Source organism: Notamacropus eugenii, chromosome 2, assembly GCF_028372415.1.
Source record: "Notamacropus eugenii isolate mMacEug1 chromosome 2, mMacEug1.pri_v2, whole genome shotgun sequence".
Lineage (NCBI taxonomy): Eukaryota > Metazoa > Chordata > Mammalia > Diprotodontia > Macropodidae > Notamacropus > Notamacropus eugenii.
In genome coordinates, this window is record NC_092873.1 from 349464019 (window position 1) to 349482307 (window position 18289).

The 18289-nt window shown below is 41.2% G+C and overlaps 1 protein-coding gene and 1 long non-coding RNA gene across 3 annotated transcripts in view; one reads left to right on the forward strand and one right to left on the reverse strand.

Moving 5' to 3' along the window:
- Nucleotides 1-17149, reverse strand: part of LOC140528298 (uncharacterized) — a 28882-nt gene extending 11733 nt beyond the window's left edge. Inside the window, exon 1 of the long non-coding RNA XR_011975135.1 lies at nt 17059-17149. This is a non-coding gene — a long non-coding RNA (uncharacterized lncRNA). The remainder of the gene's footprint in view (nt 1-17058) is intronic.
- GPATCH8 (G-patch domain containing 8) overlaps nt 16270-18289 on the forward strand; it is a 105866-nt gene continuing 103846 nt past the window's right edge. Inside the window, exon 1 of one of the 2 annotated variants that reach the window (XM_072646014.1) lies at nt 16270-16672. In XM_072646014.1, the coding sequence (XP_072502115.1) occupies nt 16349-16672 (324 nt within the window). In that variant the 5' untranslated portion in view covers nt 16270-16348. The remainder of the gene's footprint in view (nt 16673-18289) is intronic. The other variant, XM_072646016.1, reaches the window with a different exon arrangement.

Consider the following 18289-nt stretch of genomic DNA (forward strand, 5'->3'; position numbering starts at 1 on the left):
AGGCATCATTTTTTAAAATAAAACATTTTGCATATTTTTTGAAATAATGCAAATTTCAAAAAAACTGTTAATAGGTTAAAGAAAGTAGATTTCCAGGGGAGCACTGAGTAATTTTTTTTAAAGGGAGCAGTAGGTCAAATAAGTTTGGGACCCTCTGCTCTAACCTCATTGCTCAACTGAAACTACTCTCTCCAAAGTTATCAATGATCTCTTAACAGCCTCTTTTTAATCTCTCTGCAAGCTTTTGATAGTGTTAACAGTCCTTTCCTCCTGAATATTCTCTCCTCTCAGGGTTTTTCAAGACATTGATCTCTCTTTATTTTTCCTTCTACTCATTTAATTAACTTTCCTTCTCAGTGTCCTTTGCTGGATTGTCATCCACATCATGTTCACTATGTGTATATCCCAAGGTTCTGTCCTGGGCTTCCTTCACTCTTCTCTCTCTACTCTCTCATTTGGTGGTCTCATCAGCTCCCATGGGTTCAGTTATTGTCTCCATTAAAATGTATGCTCCTTAGACTATTTTCTTTTTTGTTATGTTTTGGTTTGGTTTGGTTTTTTTCATGGTTTCTCCTATTCGTTTTCATTCTTTTATGAAACATGACTAATGTTAAAATGTGTTTAATAAGAATGTACGTGTAGAATCCATATAAGATTGCATGCTGTCTTGGGGAGGGAGGTGAGAGGAAAGGGGAGAAAATTTAAAACTTATGGAAGTGATTGCTGAAAATTGAAAACAAATAAATTAATTTTAAAAATATATACAGAAAAAAAAGTATGCTTGAGAACAGAGTCTTTCCTTTGCTGACCTTTGTATTCTTGGCTTGTATACTCCACCTTAGCACATAGTGTTTAATAAATGTTTGTTGACTGACTCACTACAGATTGGATCTATGTAACCAATCTTGCTCTCTTTCCTGAGCTTGAGCTCCACATCATCGACTCATGAGACATTTTGAATTGAATGTCCCTTAGATATTTCAAACTCAACATGTCAACAGAAAGTGAACTCCTAATTTTTCTCCCTAAACTTACCCCTCTTCTGAATGACTGTAGAGGGCATTACCATCTTTCTAGCCACCCAAGTTCACAACCTTGGTGTAATCTTTGACTCCTCAGTCTTACTTCACACATGCAGGCAGTTGCCAGATCTTGCATCTATCTCTACATTTGTTGCACAGTTCTCTCTATTCAAATATTCTAGTTCAGGTCACAATCAGTGGCCCTTTCTTACATTTCTAATCTTTTTATAACTTAGTCCCCTCCATGTACTTTGCAATCCAGTGCCACTTGTTTTCTTGCTTTTCCGTGGACAAGACACTCCATCTCCCAGCTCTGGGCATTTCCACTAGCTGTCCCCTGTAACTGAAATTTTCTCTCTCCTCATCTCCATTTTCTGGCTTCCTTGGCTTCCTTCAAGCTAAAATCCTAACTTCCATAAGAAGCCTTTCTTAATCCGCTTTAATGCTAGCACCTTCCCTCTGTAATTACAACCAAATTTATTCTTTCTCTATCTTGTTCATATGTAGCTATTTGCATGTTGCCTTCTCCATTAAACTGTGAGCTCCTTGAGAATACAGACTTTTTTTGTTTGCCTTTCTTTAGATCAGGGTGGGGAACTTGTGACCTCAAGGCCACATGTGGCCCTCTAGGTTTTCAAGTATGGCCCTGTGACTGAATCTAAACTTCACAGGGTCAAACTCAAGGACCTAGAGGGCCACATGTGGCCTCGAGGCTATAGGTTCACTACCCCTGCTTTGTATCATCTACAGTTTAGTATGTTGGTTGATTGTTGTCCTACATTTTCGAAGAGGACAAAAATGACATCACCATGATAAAATATTCACTTCAGTGTGTCTGACTGTGGCTGATCAGACCAATAAGAGCTCGGAACGCTCTACCACAGGTTGGGCACAGATAGTCTGTGTGAATATTTGGGGTGGGTACTCCAAATTTGAGCATCCTATGTTTACTTTGTGCTTTCTCAATTCTATTTTGCTCATTAGAGCACAGCACCCTTTCTGATGTGGGCATGCCATGCTGAGTGGTCCTGTGCCAGTGTTTCACATGTTGCACAGTCAAATCCAAAGTTCTTGAGAGTGTCCTTGTATCACTTCTTCTGACCACCATGTGATCGCCTGCCCCATGAGAGTTCTCCATAAAAAAGACTTTTTGGCAAGCGCACATTTTGCGTTCGACAATGTGACCAGCCCATTGGAGTTGTGCTCTCTGAAGCATAGTTTGAATGCTTGGCAGCTCAACTCAAGCAAGGACTTCAGTGTCTGGTACCTTATCCTGCCAGGTGATCCTCAGAATCTTCCTAAGACAGTTCAAATGGAAGCAATTCAGTTTACTGGCATGGTGCTGGTAGACTGTCCATGTTTCACAGGCATACAATAATGAGGTCAACACAATGGCTCTGTAGACCTTCAGTTTGGTAGTCAGTCTAATACCTCTTCTCTCCCAAACTTTTCTTTGGAGCCTCCCAAACACTGAGCTAGCTCTGGCAATGAGTGGATTAACCTCATTGTCAATGTATACATCTCTGGAAAGTACACTACCAAGTTAAGTGAACTTATCCACAGCATTCAAAACATGTTAACTTGATTTAGCTCTGTATAGTTGCCAAAATGATTTTACCAAAGCATAGGTCTCATTTCATATCTCATTTCCCAATTCAATAAACTTCTGTAAGTACTTATTACCTCTAGTATAAAATATAAATTCCTCTGACATTTAAAACCTTTCTCAACCTAGTCCTTTTCTACTATTCTAGTCTTACACATTACTACCCTCCACACACTGTATGGCCCAGTTATATTGGTCTAATCTCTGTTTCAGAATCTGGGTCTTTACACTGTCCCCCATGTCTGGAATGCACTCCCTCCTCAATTTTGCCTCTTGGAATCCCTGGTGTCCCCTAAGATTCAATTCAAAAGAGGATTCCCCCTGCAAAATCACCAATGTAGTCAGAAAGCACCAGGGTAGTCAGAAATTCTCAAGATGGGTACTTCTGAATTGCCAAACGGCACTAATGACCAATGCAGTGGTGATCACACCAGGATACCTCAGGCTTTGAGGTCTCTAGCACTCTATCCTGAGACAACAGAGAGGTCTCTTAAGACCCAGCATCCTGAACATTTGAGATCCAGGGGTGGCTAAATTCAGGAAGCAGAGATCTGAGAAAGAATCAGGACATCTAGAGTGAGACCAATCAGGGTCAATCACTCCACACAAAAGCACAGAAGAGCTTGATGATGGCACAAAGACCCAGTTCAGGAACTAAAGATGCAGAAGTAAGTATACGAAAGAAAACACTGACCAGTATCAACAATTATTGCAAATCTAGAGATTCCCTTCAAAAGAGGAACTCTGTGATAAATGCAAGCAGTGCCTCAAATGAAAAAAAAAATTCCTAAGTACCACATGAACACCTAGAAGAAGTTAAACAAAAGAAAAAAATGAAATAAAAATTTTGGAGAAAAAAATGGAAAGAGAATGAATGGTTTAGCAGAGAAACTGGTAGAAATGGAATTTGAAAATTAGAATAGACCAAGCAAAAACAACCCCCAATGATTCCATGAGACGGCAAGAGATTATAGATTATAAAGAAAAGATCGAAACAATAAAAGACAACTAAGATACTTAGTTTTAAAAAACAAGTGACTTGGAAAACAGATCATTTCCAGTTTTTTCCAAAAACTGGAAAGAGAATGAGTGATTTAGCAGAAAAAATGGTAGAACCATTGAAAAACAGATCAATGAGAAATAATTTAAGAATCATTGGACTCCCTAAAAATCACTATTTCAAATAAACTATAACCTGAACACCATATTTCCAGAAATCATAAATGAAAACTTCCCAGATCTATTAAGACCAGTCAGTCAATAAGCATTAATTAAGTGCTTACTGTGTGTCAGGCTCTGTGCCAAGCACTGCGGATACAAAAAGAGGCAAAAGACAGTCTCTAAACTCAAGGAGCTTAAAATTTAAAGTAAAGACCGAAAGAACCCACCAATCACTTCCTGAAAGGAATTCCCCAAAAGAAAAGTCCCTGGAATGTCATAGCCAAAATCTAGAGCTTCCATATAAAAGGAAAAAAAATACTGCAAGTAATCAGAAATGAGCAAGTCAAGTACCAAGGGACTGTAGTCAGGATCACACAAGACTTGGCAGCTTCCACAAAAAATGAGAGATCCTGGAATATGACACTGCAAAAATCAAAAGAGATAGGTTTACAGTCAAGAATTACTCACCCTGAAAAGATGAGCATAATTCTACAGAGGGAAAAATGAATCTTTAATGTGACAGAGTACTTACAGGAAAGTCTGGTCTGAAAAGACCAGAGCTGAATAGGAACTTTGAAATACAAATACAACAACAAGCCAGAGAAACCTAGAAAGGTGGATTTATTTGGGCAACAGAAAGAGATGTGTGATGTAATGCCAAGATTCTAATAGAGGGAGAAGAAACTTCAGAACTTCAAAGGCCATTAAAGGAGTTAAATTTAAAAAAAAAACAAAAAACAGGTCTTGAGTGGGTGGGAACAGATTGGTTCTGTTTTGAGGATTTTGGTTCTATCCTGGGAGTTTTAAGAGGGGAAAGAGAATGGATGGTAAAAGAAATATATTAACGTAGAAAGGAAGAAGAAAGGGGTGGAACTTGCTGTTTTTCAAGTTTAGGATGCATGAAAAGAATAGATAAATATGGAAGAAGGGCTAATGGGAGTGGGAATCAGATGAACTTGATCCTTATCTGAAATAGAAGAGGATGGAGAGAGGGAGGAAAGAGAGAGAGAGAGAGAGACAGACAGACAGACAGACAGAGAGACAGACAGAGAGACAGAGACAGAGAGATAAAGAGAGACAGAGAGAGAGATAAAGAGAGAAGAGAGAGAGAGAGAGAGAGAGAGAGAGAGAGAGAGAGAGAAGGAGAGAAGAAGAGAAAGGGAGGGAGGGAGAGAGTGTGTTTGGGATAGAAATACACCACTCAGCAGGGAAAAAAATGGGGCTAGCGGAACATTAAAAGAGAGAATAATTCAGAGGAGGAAATAATAGAGAGCAAAACAAGATTCCCCAATCCTGAAGGGGGATCAAAGGGGAGAAAAAGGAACTAGAATCTATAGGAGCGCTTTAGATGGGTCTCTTAAACAATTAGGGGAGGTTTGAACAAATTGCAGTATATTATTGTGGTGGAATGTTACTGTATTGTGGTGGAATGTTATTGTATTGTAAGAAACAAGGAAAGAATATTTCAGAGGATCTTGGACAGTACGAACTGTTTCAGAATGAAGAACTAAGTACAGAGCAAATGGAACAATTTATCCAAGGACAGAAACATTCCAACTGAAAGATTTAAGTCTGACTGGTGCAATGACCACCCATGTTTTCAGAGTGCCCATTACGAAGCATGTTTCCCACTTCTTGATAGAGAAGTGATGGATGGAAGATGCAGAGACGTACATTTTTGGATATGGCCAGTGTGTGGATTCGTTTTGCTTGATGATGTTTGTTACAAGGACTTTTTTTTTCTTTCTCTGTTTTCAATGTGAGGGGAGGGAAGAGAGGAGGATTTTCAATAATGATCCCCAAAACAAGGACTTTGAAACTTTTATTTTCAAGTGCACAGAAGACAGCAGAAGGAAGTTCAGAGGGAAGCACAGACAAGGAGAATTCTGTGAACAATGTGTGGAATTTGCTGCATTCTTTTGAAAAACAGAGCAGGCGGTATGATTTCACACAGAATCTTCTTTTTGGGTTCTGTTATGATTATGGAAATTTTATTGGTGTTTGAATTCAGAATAAAAAAATTAAAATGAAAAAACCACTTAGTTCTAGCTACATCTTCTTCTTGATAAAGCCTTTTATGACTCTTTAACTCCTACCTAATATAAAAAGTGTCTTCTATTCACCTTTCTCAAAATTATCTTTTAATCATTTTTATCTGTTCTGCATATATTATATATGTATGTGTTGTTTACTTATTAGAATGTAAATTCTTTGAGAGCAGGGACTGTTTTACTTTTGACAAGGCTTAGTATGACTGGCACATAGCAGACATTTAATAGTACTTGTGGAGCAGCTAGGTGGTGCAGTGAATAAAACCCTGGAAGATCCGAGTTCAAATTTGGCCTCAGTCACTTACTAGCTATGTGACCCTGGACAAATCACTTAATCCTGATTGCCTCAGTTTCCTCATCTGTAAAATGAGCTGGAGAAGGAAATGACAAACCACTCCAGTATCTTTACAAGAAAACCCCAAATAGGGTCACGACTGAAAAACAATAATAATATAACTGTCATGGGCAACTAGATATTACAGTGGGTGTCAGGTCAGGAGTTAGGAAGACATCCTCCTGAGTTCACATCTGGCCTCAGACACTTACTAGCTGTGTGTCCCTGGCCAAGTCCCTCAACTCTGTTTGCCTCCTTTTCTTCATCTCTAAAATGAGTTAGACAAGGAAATGGCAAACCACTCCCGGATCCTTGCCAGGAAAGCTCCAAATGGGGTCATAAGGAATTGGACATGAGTGAACAACAACATAAAGTGTACCCCACCCTCTCTTTCTTTACCAATAAGGTAATTTCCAACTTTCAATCTATGATTCTATGAAGTGCTGAGAGGGCAGATGGCTAGAACACCGGCTGCCCATTCTTTATGGCAAACATCTTGAGATAGGCCATTCCTCCATCTGCAGAGCTTCCACTGAATTGAGGAGCTCTCACAATATTTCTCCTCCACCCTCACTTAAAAAATGTGAGCATGGGTAAATTAAGTCACTTATCTGAGACTCATCTGTAAAGTGAGGACAAGAATTCCTCTACTAACTATTGGACAGAGGAGAGGCTGCCAGGAGATAATGCATATAAAACTCCTTGCATTAGAATATAGGAAGACTATTAGGGTCATAAAGACCCTAAGTGCTCTGGTGAATCAGAATAAATAGAGATCACATTTGTTTGGGAAGGGATCGGCCATGGTTTCACAAAGGTAACCTATGAAACAGGCCTTGAATGGAACATAGATGCTATATTCTCTTGATTTCTGATTTTTTTTTCCTTCTGATTCCTTCTCTTTCCTGTACTTCCATTTTATCCTTATGAGGAGCTAGCTGCTCTGTGGTTGCCCAGGCAACAGGAAGAAAATCCCTATGTTCTATGTTCCACAATGAATCTTTCTCTGGCTTTCTTACAGTAGGAGGTGATTCCTGCTACATCCTTCAATGCCACATGAGATTCATATCTACCAATATAATCCTGGGCTTCAATGGAGCTAACTGTCTATCTAGGGACATAAGGGTATGCAAATCACAAATTGAGGTAGGTTCCAACCTGGCTTTCTAGTAAAAGTGGGTACCTTAAATCACCACATTTTCAAGGCAGTTCACTCTTATAACACAAACTAGATGGCAAACAATAATTAGGGACTCTAGATTTATCCTAGAATATTACTCTATGAGAGGCAGTCGATGTGAACAGAGGGTCCTGTTGCTTGAATTCAAATCTGGCTTTTAATTCAAGTCAAGGAAATTTGTTAAAACATCTCAGTCCCCCAGACAACCCTATTAAGACTATATGCTGCAAAACAATCACCAATCTGCTTCAGTAGAGGAAATCTCCCAGGGAACTCCCTACATCAAAGAAGTCACAGATTTGGACAACTTTCAACCTCAGTTTTTTGTTGAACACTTTCTAATAGCAAGCATATGTGCCTGTTTGAGGTAGAAAGTGAAGGGATGATGATCAGGATCACGTCTTTAGTTCTGCCCCAGGGTAGGTAGGTGGAGAGAATGAGTTTTTTTTTTAATCTGCCAGGAAAGCACAAAGGAACCTAAGCAATTTTCTTCCAGTCCTTTCCCTGCAGGGCTTAACCCTACATAAAGTTCATTTGTGCCTGGGTTCTTTGGGTCTGGATTGACTTGGTCTTTCTCTTTGTTTGAGAAGTTATAAAATATGATTCAATAAAATATCTTTTCAGTCTAGCTCTGAGCCCCCAAGCTAGAAATGTTCCCAGAAATTATGAAAATAAGCCTCTCTTTACCTGGGTACCTTACCATCCATGGCCCTCTGCCTTCTCCCCAAGGCAGATCCTTCCTTCCTTCCTTCCTTCCTTCCTTCCTTCCTTCCTTCCTTCCTTCCTTCCTTCCTTCCTTCCTTCCTTCCTTTTTCTCTTTCTTCCTTCCTTTTATTTCTCTCTTCCTCCCTCTCCCTCTCTCTCTCCAAGCAGCTAGGTGGGGTAGGGGGATAGAGCACCAGACCTGGAGTCAGGAAGATCTCAATTCAAATTTGGCCTCAAATACTTAGTAGCTGTGTGACCCTGGGCAAGTCACTTAACCCCTATTTGCCTCACTTCCTCATCAGTATATGGAGCACACTGAAGAAAAAAAGGCAAACCACTCAAGTATCTTTGCCAAGAATAGCCCAGAGACAATGTTCAGACAATACTAAACAACAAAACAAGGGAGAGAGAGAACTAGAGGATAGAAGGAAGAGGCAGGACATGGATACGAGGAATTTCCTGGGTTTGTCTCTACAACACTCTGAATTGTTCTATTTGGATTACATTTAGCCCAGATCACCAATCCTGATATTGGAGTTAAAGCATTGGAAGTGAAGCTGTTGGGATGGGGGAGTAAAGGGGGTGAGGGATGGTATCTCTCCCTTTCCTTCTCTTCTATTTGGCAGTAGTTAAATGTGGTGCTGCCAGAGCTGCTTTCATCTTCCCCTCCACTTCCCTCCTTGCTCTCCCTCTTAATTCTTTAGAATTTCAGCTCTCACTTCTCCTTTAGAGACTGTATTCATGTACAGTCAGAGCTCCTTTAGCCCTTGGATAGGCCAAGGATTTCTGTCAAGTTTCCCTTCTTACATAACCAAGCTATACGACTATGGGCAAGTTACTTAATTTCTTACTAACCTAGGCTTCTCCTTAAGACTACAGGATTGTTATGTATTTTTATTCTGAACTAAACACACACCAGAAAAATGAGCATTTCCATATAAAACTATACTAGAGAGGATTGAAAATGAGGCCATTAACTTCTATTAATTATAACTTGCTTTTTAAAATGTATATGAGAAATTCAAGACATTACTTTCAAGGATGTCCTGATTGTATCTCCTTTTGAACTCCTGCTTTTTTTCTGTACATTTATTTTTATAATTAAATCTAATGTATTTTAATGAACATAATCTATTCCCCACCCTCATTTCCCTGTCTCCTTGTAAGAAAAAAAAAACCTAAAACCTTCCTGATAAATAAACATTGCCAAGCAAAACAAATTCCAGCATTGACTATATCCAAAAATATGTCTATATATCTCATTCTGTACCTTCAATCTATCATTTCTCCATTAGTAGGTGCACAGTATAATTTATCATTGATCCTCTGGAATCACAGTTACTGCATTGATCATAGTTTTTAAGTCTTTCAAATTTGTTTGTCTTTATAATGTTGTGATTGTATAAATTGTTCTGATTCTTCTCATTTTATTCTGTATCAGTTAACATAAGTATTTCTAGTCTTCTCTAAAACTGTCCCTTTCATCATTTTCTTATAGCACAATATTCTGCCACATTTATACACCATAATTTGTCATCATTTCCCAACTGATGGACTTTCTCTCAGACTCCAATTCTTTCATACCTCCCTGTCATCATAGTAGTTTTCTGTGATCAGAGTTCTTTTTTGTTTTTTGCTCATTTTTAAAAGTTGAGCTCAGCTCTTGAGATATAGGGGGCAGTGTCTCAAGTTTCTTGCACTGGGGGTCAGGGGTCTGGTCACTGACTTTGTGTGTTGGGGTCTTTGGGACTGACAGCTTGCCCACTTCACAAGAGTGGCGTGGCCTGGCCTAGTCAAGCCAGTTGTACACTGGGTTCTGGGGCTAGAAGTATGCCTGCTGAGCTGGGACTGGAGGCCTCACTGTTGAGTTGGACTTGGAGGTCTCACTGCTGAACCAGGACTGTGAGGCCTCAATCGCTGATCTGTGCTGTGGTTAAGAGTCTCCCAATGGTTTGTTTGGATATAGACTTCCCTGGGCTCTGCTCCTCTTTTACCAAGTGAGACCTTTCCTGAGGTCCTTCTAAGTTATTTTGGGTTGGGAAAAATATTTCACTCTGTCTTTTTGTGGATTCTGTTGTTCCAAAATTCTTTTAAAGATTTGATTTAATGTTTTTTCTGAAGGAAACTGGGGAGAGCTCAGGCATTCTCTCTACCATCTTGGTTCCACCTTCAATTCTTTCCACACCTCAAAAAGCACTATATTTTTGTACATATGGTTCCTTTTCCTCTTTCTTTGGGTTCTTTGGGATATAGGCCTAAAAATGAAATCATTGAATCAAAAAGTATATACAGTTTAGTGATTTTTTTGGGGAGGAGGGAGAGATAGTTCCAAATGGTTTCCAGAATGGTTAGACCAATTAATTCATAACTCCATTAGAAGTGCTTTAATGTGCCTGTTTTCCCACAGTCCTTCCAACAACTGCCATTTCCTTTTTTTGTCCTCTTTACCAATCAGATGAATCAGAAGTAGAACCTAAGAGTTGTTATAATTTCCGTTTTTTTAATTATTTATTTCGAGCATTTTCTTTCACATGGCTCTTGATAACTTTGCTTTTTTCCTTCCAATTATACCGTTATAACATTTTTCTTTTATACCTCCTTCTCTACTGTGAAACTGTCACCAATCTGGTGCATGCTTTCATCACCTCAGTCTTGGACAATTGTAATAATTGCCAGCCTTCTGGTTGGTCTCCCTGCTTCAAATCTCTCTCTCCTCTGGAATATTCCCCACTTAGCCGTCAAATTGATCTCCCCAAAGTACAGGTTTGACCATGTCACACATTATCCCCCTTCCCCTATCCAACAAACTACAATGACTCTTTATTACCTCTAGGATTAAATATGAAATCATGCATTTGACTTCTAAAGTTCTTCATCACTGTCTCCTTCCTAGCTTTCCAGTCATCTTATACCTTATGATCTTCACTATGAAAGTTTGTGTCAGGTGTCCCTGCTGCTCCGTGGACAAAATAATCCTCTACCTCCTGACTGATGGCTTCTTTCAAGACCCAGCTAAAATCCCACCTTCAACAAGAAGCCTCTCCTGATCTTCCTTAATTCTAGTGCTTTCCCTCTGTGATTATATCCCATTTATCCTGTATTTTTCTCGTTTGTACGTAGTTGTTTGCGTAGTTGTCTCCCCCATTAGACTGTGAACTCCTTTGAGAACACAGACTGCTATGAGATAACATTTGTAAATTTTTTAGCAGAGTCCCTGACATGTTACATGTGCTATTTTAAATACTTTATGTCCCCAGGGCTTAGCACAGTATCTGGCATATAGTAGAAACTTTACAAATACTTGTTGATTTGACTTGACTTCCTTTGAAAACTGCCTATTCGTATGCTTTGACCATTTGTGTTATGTGCATTAAAAAATGCTTCAATGACCCTTTCTTCTTTTTTAAAATATCTCTATTACTAGCATCTTTTTCCACTCCTAATTCCCCCTGAAATTTAAAAACAACAACAACAAAATCTAGTTAAAAATGAATGGGAGAAATCATAAAACAAACCAAAATGTAATACAAAAGAAAATGATCTGTTACGTTCTGCGATTGAATTCCATAGTTCTTTCTCTGGATGTGGAAGGTATTTTGCCTTAAGAGACCATTGGGAATTTTTTAAGTCCTTGCATTGCAATGAAGTTCTAAGTCTACCAGAAAAAAATCCTTGCACACTATGGTGGTTGCTGTGTACAAAATTCTCCTGGTTCTGCTCTTTTCGCTCAGTATTAGATCAAAAAAGTCTTTCCAGGCCTCTCTGAAGTCTTCCTGTTCATCATTTTTTATAGCACCATAGTATTCCAATACATTCATATACCACAATTTATTCAGCCATTCCCCAATTGATGGGCATCCCCTTGATTTCCAGTTTTTGGCCACCACAAAGAGAGCTGCTATAAATATTTTTGTACATGTGGGACCCTTTCCCATTTTTATGATCTCTTGGGGATACAGTCCTAGAAGTGGTATTGCTGGGTCAAAGGGTATAGTGGCTGTTTTCATATAAGTTGTTCTCCGGGTTCTACTCACTTCACTCTCCATGAATTTGTTACAGGTCTTCTCATCAAATGAGATAGCATACATAGGGCACTTTTTGAACTTTAAAGTGGTATGTATCATGTATGCTGTCATTACCATTATTTCCAGGTTTTCCCCAAACCATTCTCTTAATAATTTCTTATGGTACAATAATATTCCATTACCTTCATATTACCATAATTGGTTCAGCTATTTCCCAGGTGATGGGGACTTCTATAGTTAGCAGTTTTCTAGTACAAGAAAAATATGTGGCTATAAATATTTTAGTAGATCTGGGTCTTTCCCCTTTTTCTGTCATCTCTTTGCAATATAAGCCTAGTAGTGTTAAGACCCCCCAATTACTCTGGCAACATATAAAAGTGTAGCAAAAGTTTAAAAGCAATCTGGCAGAAATTAGGCTGACCAACGTCTCATACCATAAATACCACAAAAAACTTCAAATGGATACATGACCTGGATATTTAAAGTCATATCCTAAACAAATTAGAGTGGAGAAAGTGATAGCTTTTGCATCTCTAGAGAGAATTCTTGACCTAAGGACACAGAGGGAAAGAAAGGAAGGAAGGAAGCAAGCAAGTACTTTACCATGTGTCAGGCACCTCCTTAAGTAAGATGCAAAACAACCAAAAACAGTCCCTGACCTCAAGAAGCTTACTTACATTCTAATGGTGAAGGATAAGACAAAAGGGAGCTGAAAAGAGGGGGTGGTGTTTTAAATATATATATACATACATGTGTATATACCTATATCTACATATACATACACATGTATATGCACACATTTACTTACAGGCATAGACACACACCATGGTGGTTGTTCTTTGTTCTTGAAGAAGACCAAGATGACATCAGCACATTGGGGTCAAGGTACAGTGTGTCACACTGCAGCTGATCAGACCAACAATATGAGCTTGGAAGGCTCTACTACAGGTTAGGCACAAAATAGTCTATATGAACACTGTGAGTGAAACTGTCTCTAAATTTGTGCATCTCACATTTCTTCTGAGCTACTGCAAATCTGTTTTGCCCATAGTGCACAGCGCCTTCTTTGATGTGAGCACGACATGCTGGGAGACCCTGTGCCAGTGTCTCCCATGTTTCACAAATGATTCCAAAGTTCTTCAGACAGACCTTGAGAGCATGCTTATATTCTTTATTCTCACCTCCATGTGTGAGGGTCTGCTTGCCTTGTGTGAGCTCTCCATAAACCAGTCTTTTAGACAAAGGTACTTCTGGCATGATAACAACTTGGCCTTCCCACTGGAATTGTGCTCTCTGCAGTAGAATTTGAATACTTGGCAGTTCAACTCTAGAAAGGACTTCAGTGTCCAGTACCTTATCTTGTCAGGCAAGCTTCAGAATATTCCTAAGATAATTCAAATGGGAGTGATTCAGTTGTCTGGCATGGCACTGGTAGACCGTCCAGGTTTCACAAGCATACAACAATGAGGTCAACTCAAGGGCTCTGTAGACTCAGTCTGGTAGGCAACCTAATTCCTCTTCTCTCTCACATTTTCCTTTGGAGCCTCCAAACACTGTGTTAGCTCTAGTAATTTGTGCAACACCCTTATCAATCTATGTGTACATCCCTGGAAAGTATACTGCCAAGATAAGTGAAATTATCCATAGCATTCAAAATTTCTCTATTTGCTGCAAGCAATGGTTTCACTAATGGATGATGTAGTACTGACTGGTAAAGAACTTCCAAGTTTTTTTATGTTTATTGGTATATATACAGGATGTCCCAAAGCTATTTTAAGCTACTAAAGCTTACAATTGCACTTTTGGGGCACTCTTTACATGATAAGATCAAGTATTTACATATAGGGTAGCTAGTTGACACAATGGAATGTGTCATGGAATCATGAAGACTAATCTTTTGTGAGTTCAAATCTGGCCTCTTATACTTACTGGCTGTGTGACCTTAGGCAAGTCACTTAAACCTGTTTGCCTTAGTTTCCTCATCAGTAAAATGAACTAAAGAAGGAAATGGCAAACTTCCAGTATTTTTGCCCCCCAAATCCCAAATGGAATCTTGAAGAATTAGACAGGACTGAACAACAAAACATTTACATAGGGCTTTAACATTTCCAAAGAGCTTTACAAGTATTGTCTCCTTTTATAACAACAACCATTCAGAGATAGGTGCTAGTATTATTCCTATTTTATAAGGGAGGAAACAGGCAGACAGAAGTGAAGTGATTTGCACAGGGGCACACAGCAAGCATCTGAGGTTGGATTTAAATGCTCTAAATCCAGGCTTTATTCACTACTACATAGCTGTCTCATATGTAAATGTAAACGTATAGGAGCTGTCCCAAAAGTTTTGGTACAGTTTAAGCTATTTGTTAACTTATTATTCAATATATTTATTACATAAATATATTTAATACACAATACATTAATGTATTTTAATGTATTTAATATAAAATACATACTAGTATTTAATATCTACACAACATATTTAACATTACTTTAATATATATTATATGTTATAAAAATAGCAATTTATTATTAAGCTTTACAAGCTTAAAACTACCCTTAGGCTTTTGGGACACCGTACATACATATATGTGTCTGTATATCTGTATATCTATATCTCTCTCTATATATAGATACATATATGTATATGTGATATCCTCAAAAATCTTAGTGTAGTTTAAGCCATTTGTTATTAACTTATTGTTTAATATATAATATCGCATGTTCATAAGGAGATGATTTTTCTCTCTAATTTCACCTCTATCCCCTGAGTCCTTCCAGAGTGCCCTCCTCTTGGGGCATGGAGGTGACTACGGGCCCTTTAAGGAGATGTCTGCAGGAGGGAGCACAAACTCTGAGTGAAGGCAGCTTTGGTGTGGCCTCCCTTCCTCTCCTGGGACTGTTGTCCAAGGTCCTGCTGCGATCTGATGCCTCAGGGAGGATGGAAGAGATTGGGCTTTCTGGTGATTCTGCTCTGACATTTTCTGCTATCTTTGGATCATATCTTCAATTCAGAATTGTTTTTTCTTGTTGATATATCTGCATTAAATGTATTTTACATTAAAATACATTTGTATTTTAGGCTGGCTTTCAGTTCTTTCCTACCCAATATAATTAGACCAATGCCAAAAGCTGCCTTTTTTCCTTTGGGTTTACTGGCTACATTTCTTGCTCAAAGATCAAGCCTTAAACCCAATTCGCTCTGGAGCTCACAGACTGGACAACAAGTCCCCACTCACCCAGCAGCACAGAGTGGATGTAATAACTAGGTAGTAATTGTTTCTCTTTTAACCCAGAACCCTGAGGGTCTTCTCCCAGTTTGATTTTTTTTTATTAAAGGGGCCATCCCTTGAGTAACTTCAGGAAACCTATTCATTCAATGGGTGCATCTCACTCAAAGGGAGAACGTGGTATGATCTTAGCCTGAAAGGGCCAGGGTCTCCCAGTGCTTCCTGGGCCATGTCCAGCTGTCCTGGTGAATGTCAGGCCACTGGACCCAGATGGCTCAGGAGGAGAAGTGAGGCTGGTGACTGCACAGCCCTCCCTCCCTCAGACCAGAGTCAACTGCAAGTCATGTCATCACCTTGATGTCCTGGTTCATTTCGAGAACGAAGGGCAAACACAACAACAATCCATATGTTTAATACAGGCTATATGAGTGTATTTAGTGTATAATGTATTACCCAATATTATGATAACACAGTATAAATAATAATTTATTATTAAGCTTCACCAGCTTAAAACGACAATAAGGCTTTGGGGACACGTGCATATATACGTATGTGTGACCTCCTCCAGATCTTAGTGCGCTGTAAGCCATCTGTTATTAAATTATGGTTTAATATATGACGCCAATATATTTAATACCGGAATACGAGTGTCTTTAATATCTGCATAACGCACCATACAATATTACAACAACGTGTCATAGATAATCGCGTTCTACTGAACCTTCCTAGCTTCCTCAGGCTTTCGAGGTTACAGACGCAGAGGCGAGGTCCCACAAGTGCGGTTTAAAGCCATTTATTTTAGTTATCCACTAGGCTGTATCACAGCCATGAGACTGAATACAGAAACAACACGGGAAATTTCAAACAGCTCGTCTTCAATAGGGCAGAGCCGCACTGACACCTCGGAGACGCTTGGGCTGTGTGCAGCCGCGGACACACGCACGCACGGACGCACGCGCACACGCACAAAAGAAGGCACGGACCTCTCCGGGCCGGCTCCCGCTCTGCCCCTCCGCTCCGTCCCTCCAGGGGCAATGATCGCGCCTGAACGCGACTGCGCATGCGCAGCGGGCTCCGGCGGCCCCGGGCTGGGGAGGCCAGACTGCGGCCCCGGAGCTCCTCGGCCTCGTTTCCGGGCGGTGCCGCCGCGACGGGAGCCCGCGAGCTCGCTCTCGCTGCAGCGCGCGCCCTGCAGGCGTGGGAGGAGGCTGGGAAGAGGGAAAGGGGCGGTGGGAGGAGCGAGCGCGGGAGCGAGCGAGCCTGCGTCGTATTCGTCGTCGTCGTCGTCCGGAGAGGAGCTACACGGCGGCAAGATGGCGGATCGCTTCTCCCGCTTCAACGAGGACCGTGACTTCCAGGTAAACAGCGGCCCCGGAGCCGGCGCCGTCCGAGCCCCAGGTTCCCTTCCCAGCACGCCGACTCCCGGAGGCGGCCATGCCGGGTCCTCCGGGACTTCCCCCGTGAGGCCTCGGAGCCGGCGCTCTGTCCTCCCGCCCCCGGCTGCCTGGCGCCCCAGCCTGAGGCGAGGCCGCTACCCCTCCGCCGCGCCCCGGGCTCCCTCCCCTTCCCGGCCCGCAGGCGAGGGCCCGCGTCGGTGTGAGTACGGGGGCTCCCTCCCGGGCCCCCCTTCCTCGGAGCGGGCAGGGGAAGGCGGGCCGAGAAAAAAAAGGGAGGGGGGTGTCCTTCCTAATGCCTTGCCCTCCCAGAAAAATTCTTGATTTTCCTACAGTTTCCATATCCTTACCTGGAAAACGGGTCCGCTGTGCAGGCGTGGGGCCGGGCCTGGCAGGAGCGTTTCGGGTGGGGGCGGGGAGCGTTCCCCACCCCCCTCCCCCTCCGCCGGCCCGTGACTGTTGTTGTTGTGGTCGGTGTGGGGCCGCTAATTGGCCTCCAGAAACACGCGCGTCCTTGGGCAGCCCCGCCGGCCCTGCGGCTGCGGGCGGGGCGAGTCTCTGCCAAGTTGTCCCGACGAACGGATTTATTTGGTTTGATCTTATTTTTAACTTAATTTCCCCAGTTGCAAAGCATGAATCTCGGGGGGGAGATGTCAGTTGGGTAGGATGAAGTCGTTCTGGGTGGGGGTGGGGGAGAAGGAAGAGAAAACTCCTCATCAGAAACCACCCTCCCTTACCTGTTGGGAATTGCCTGGCTCGGGGGTATCAGGCCGCCTTGGGCATCTTGGAGAGTGGAAGGGATTGGGAAGAGGGGGGCGGATTATTATCATTGGGTGGAAAAGTGTGCCCTCGGAGTCTCCCCAAGAACACTGCATTACTGCTGCACACCCTGGCAACTGTCATTTGGGTCAGGGGAAGAACACTGGCACGGAAATGTTCGTGCTGCCAGGTCTTAGAGCGGCCAAGAAATACTGCTAGGGGACGGGGACCAGTGCCTTCCGGGGATTGGGTTGGAAGAAAAGAAGGGGGATTACGGGCCAGCAGGAATTATCGACACTTAGGACAGTCGTCTTCAGGGACCCAGGAAAGGACTTGGGGGTATTGAAAATCCACGTAGTCACGTGCTCTTTGTGAGGCTGCAGCACAAGGTGATTTAGGAGTGTAAAGTTTTGAGATGGTTTTTAATTGATGTCTCTTGGCTAAGAGAAAACCTCACCATGTCCAGATTTTTGGAAAAAAAAATGTTGAGTGCTTTTGGAGTGCTCTTCAGAGGAGAATTCAAGGTGACCTAATCATATTGCAAATTGTCATGCAAGCTGAGCATTGAGGAAAAAGTTTTCTTTAAAGGATGGGTATTTGTGATCGCTAAAGTCCCCGAATCTCAGCAGATCCTTTTTTTCAGAATAGAGAGGACAAACTGTCATGTAAACTTGGTTTTAGTTGTGAAAATTAGCGTGTTATGATTTGAAAAAACTGGGAAAAGGATTCTGTGAAAATAAGATGGTGCTTTTATAATTTAGTCATATTTTATGCTCAATATTTTCATCTTAATCCTGATAAGGTAGATGTGATATTAATTTA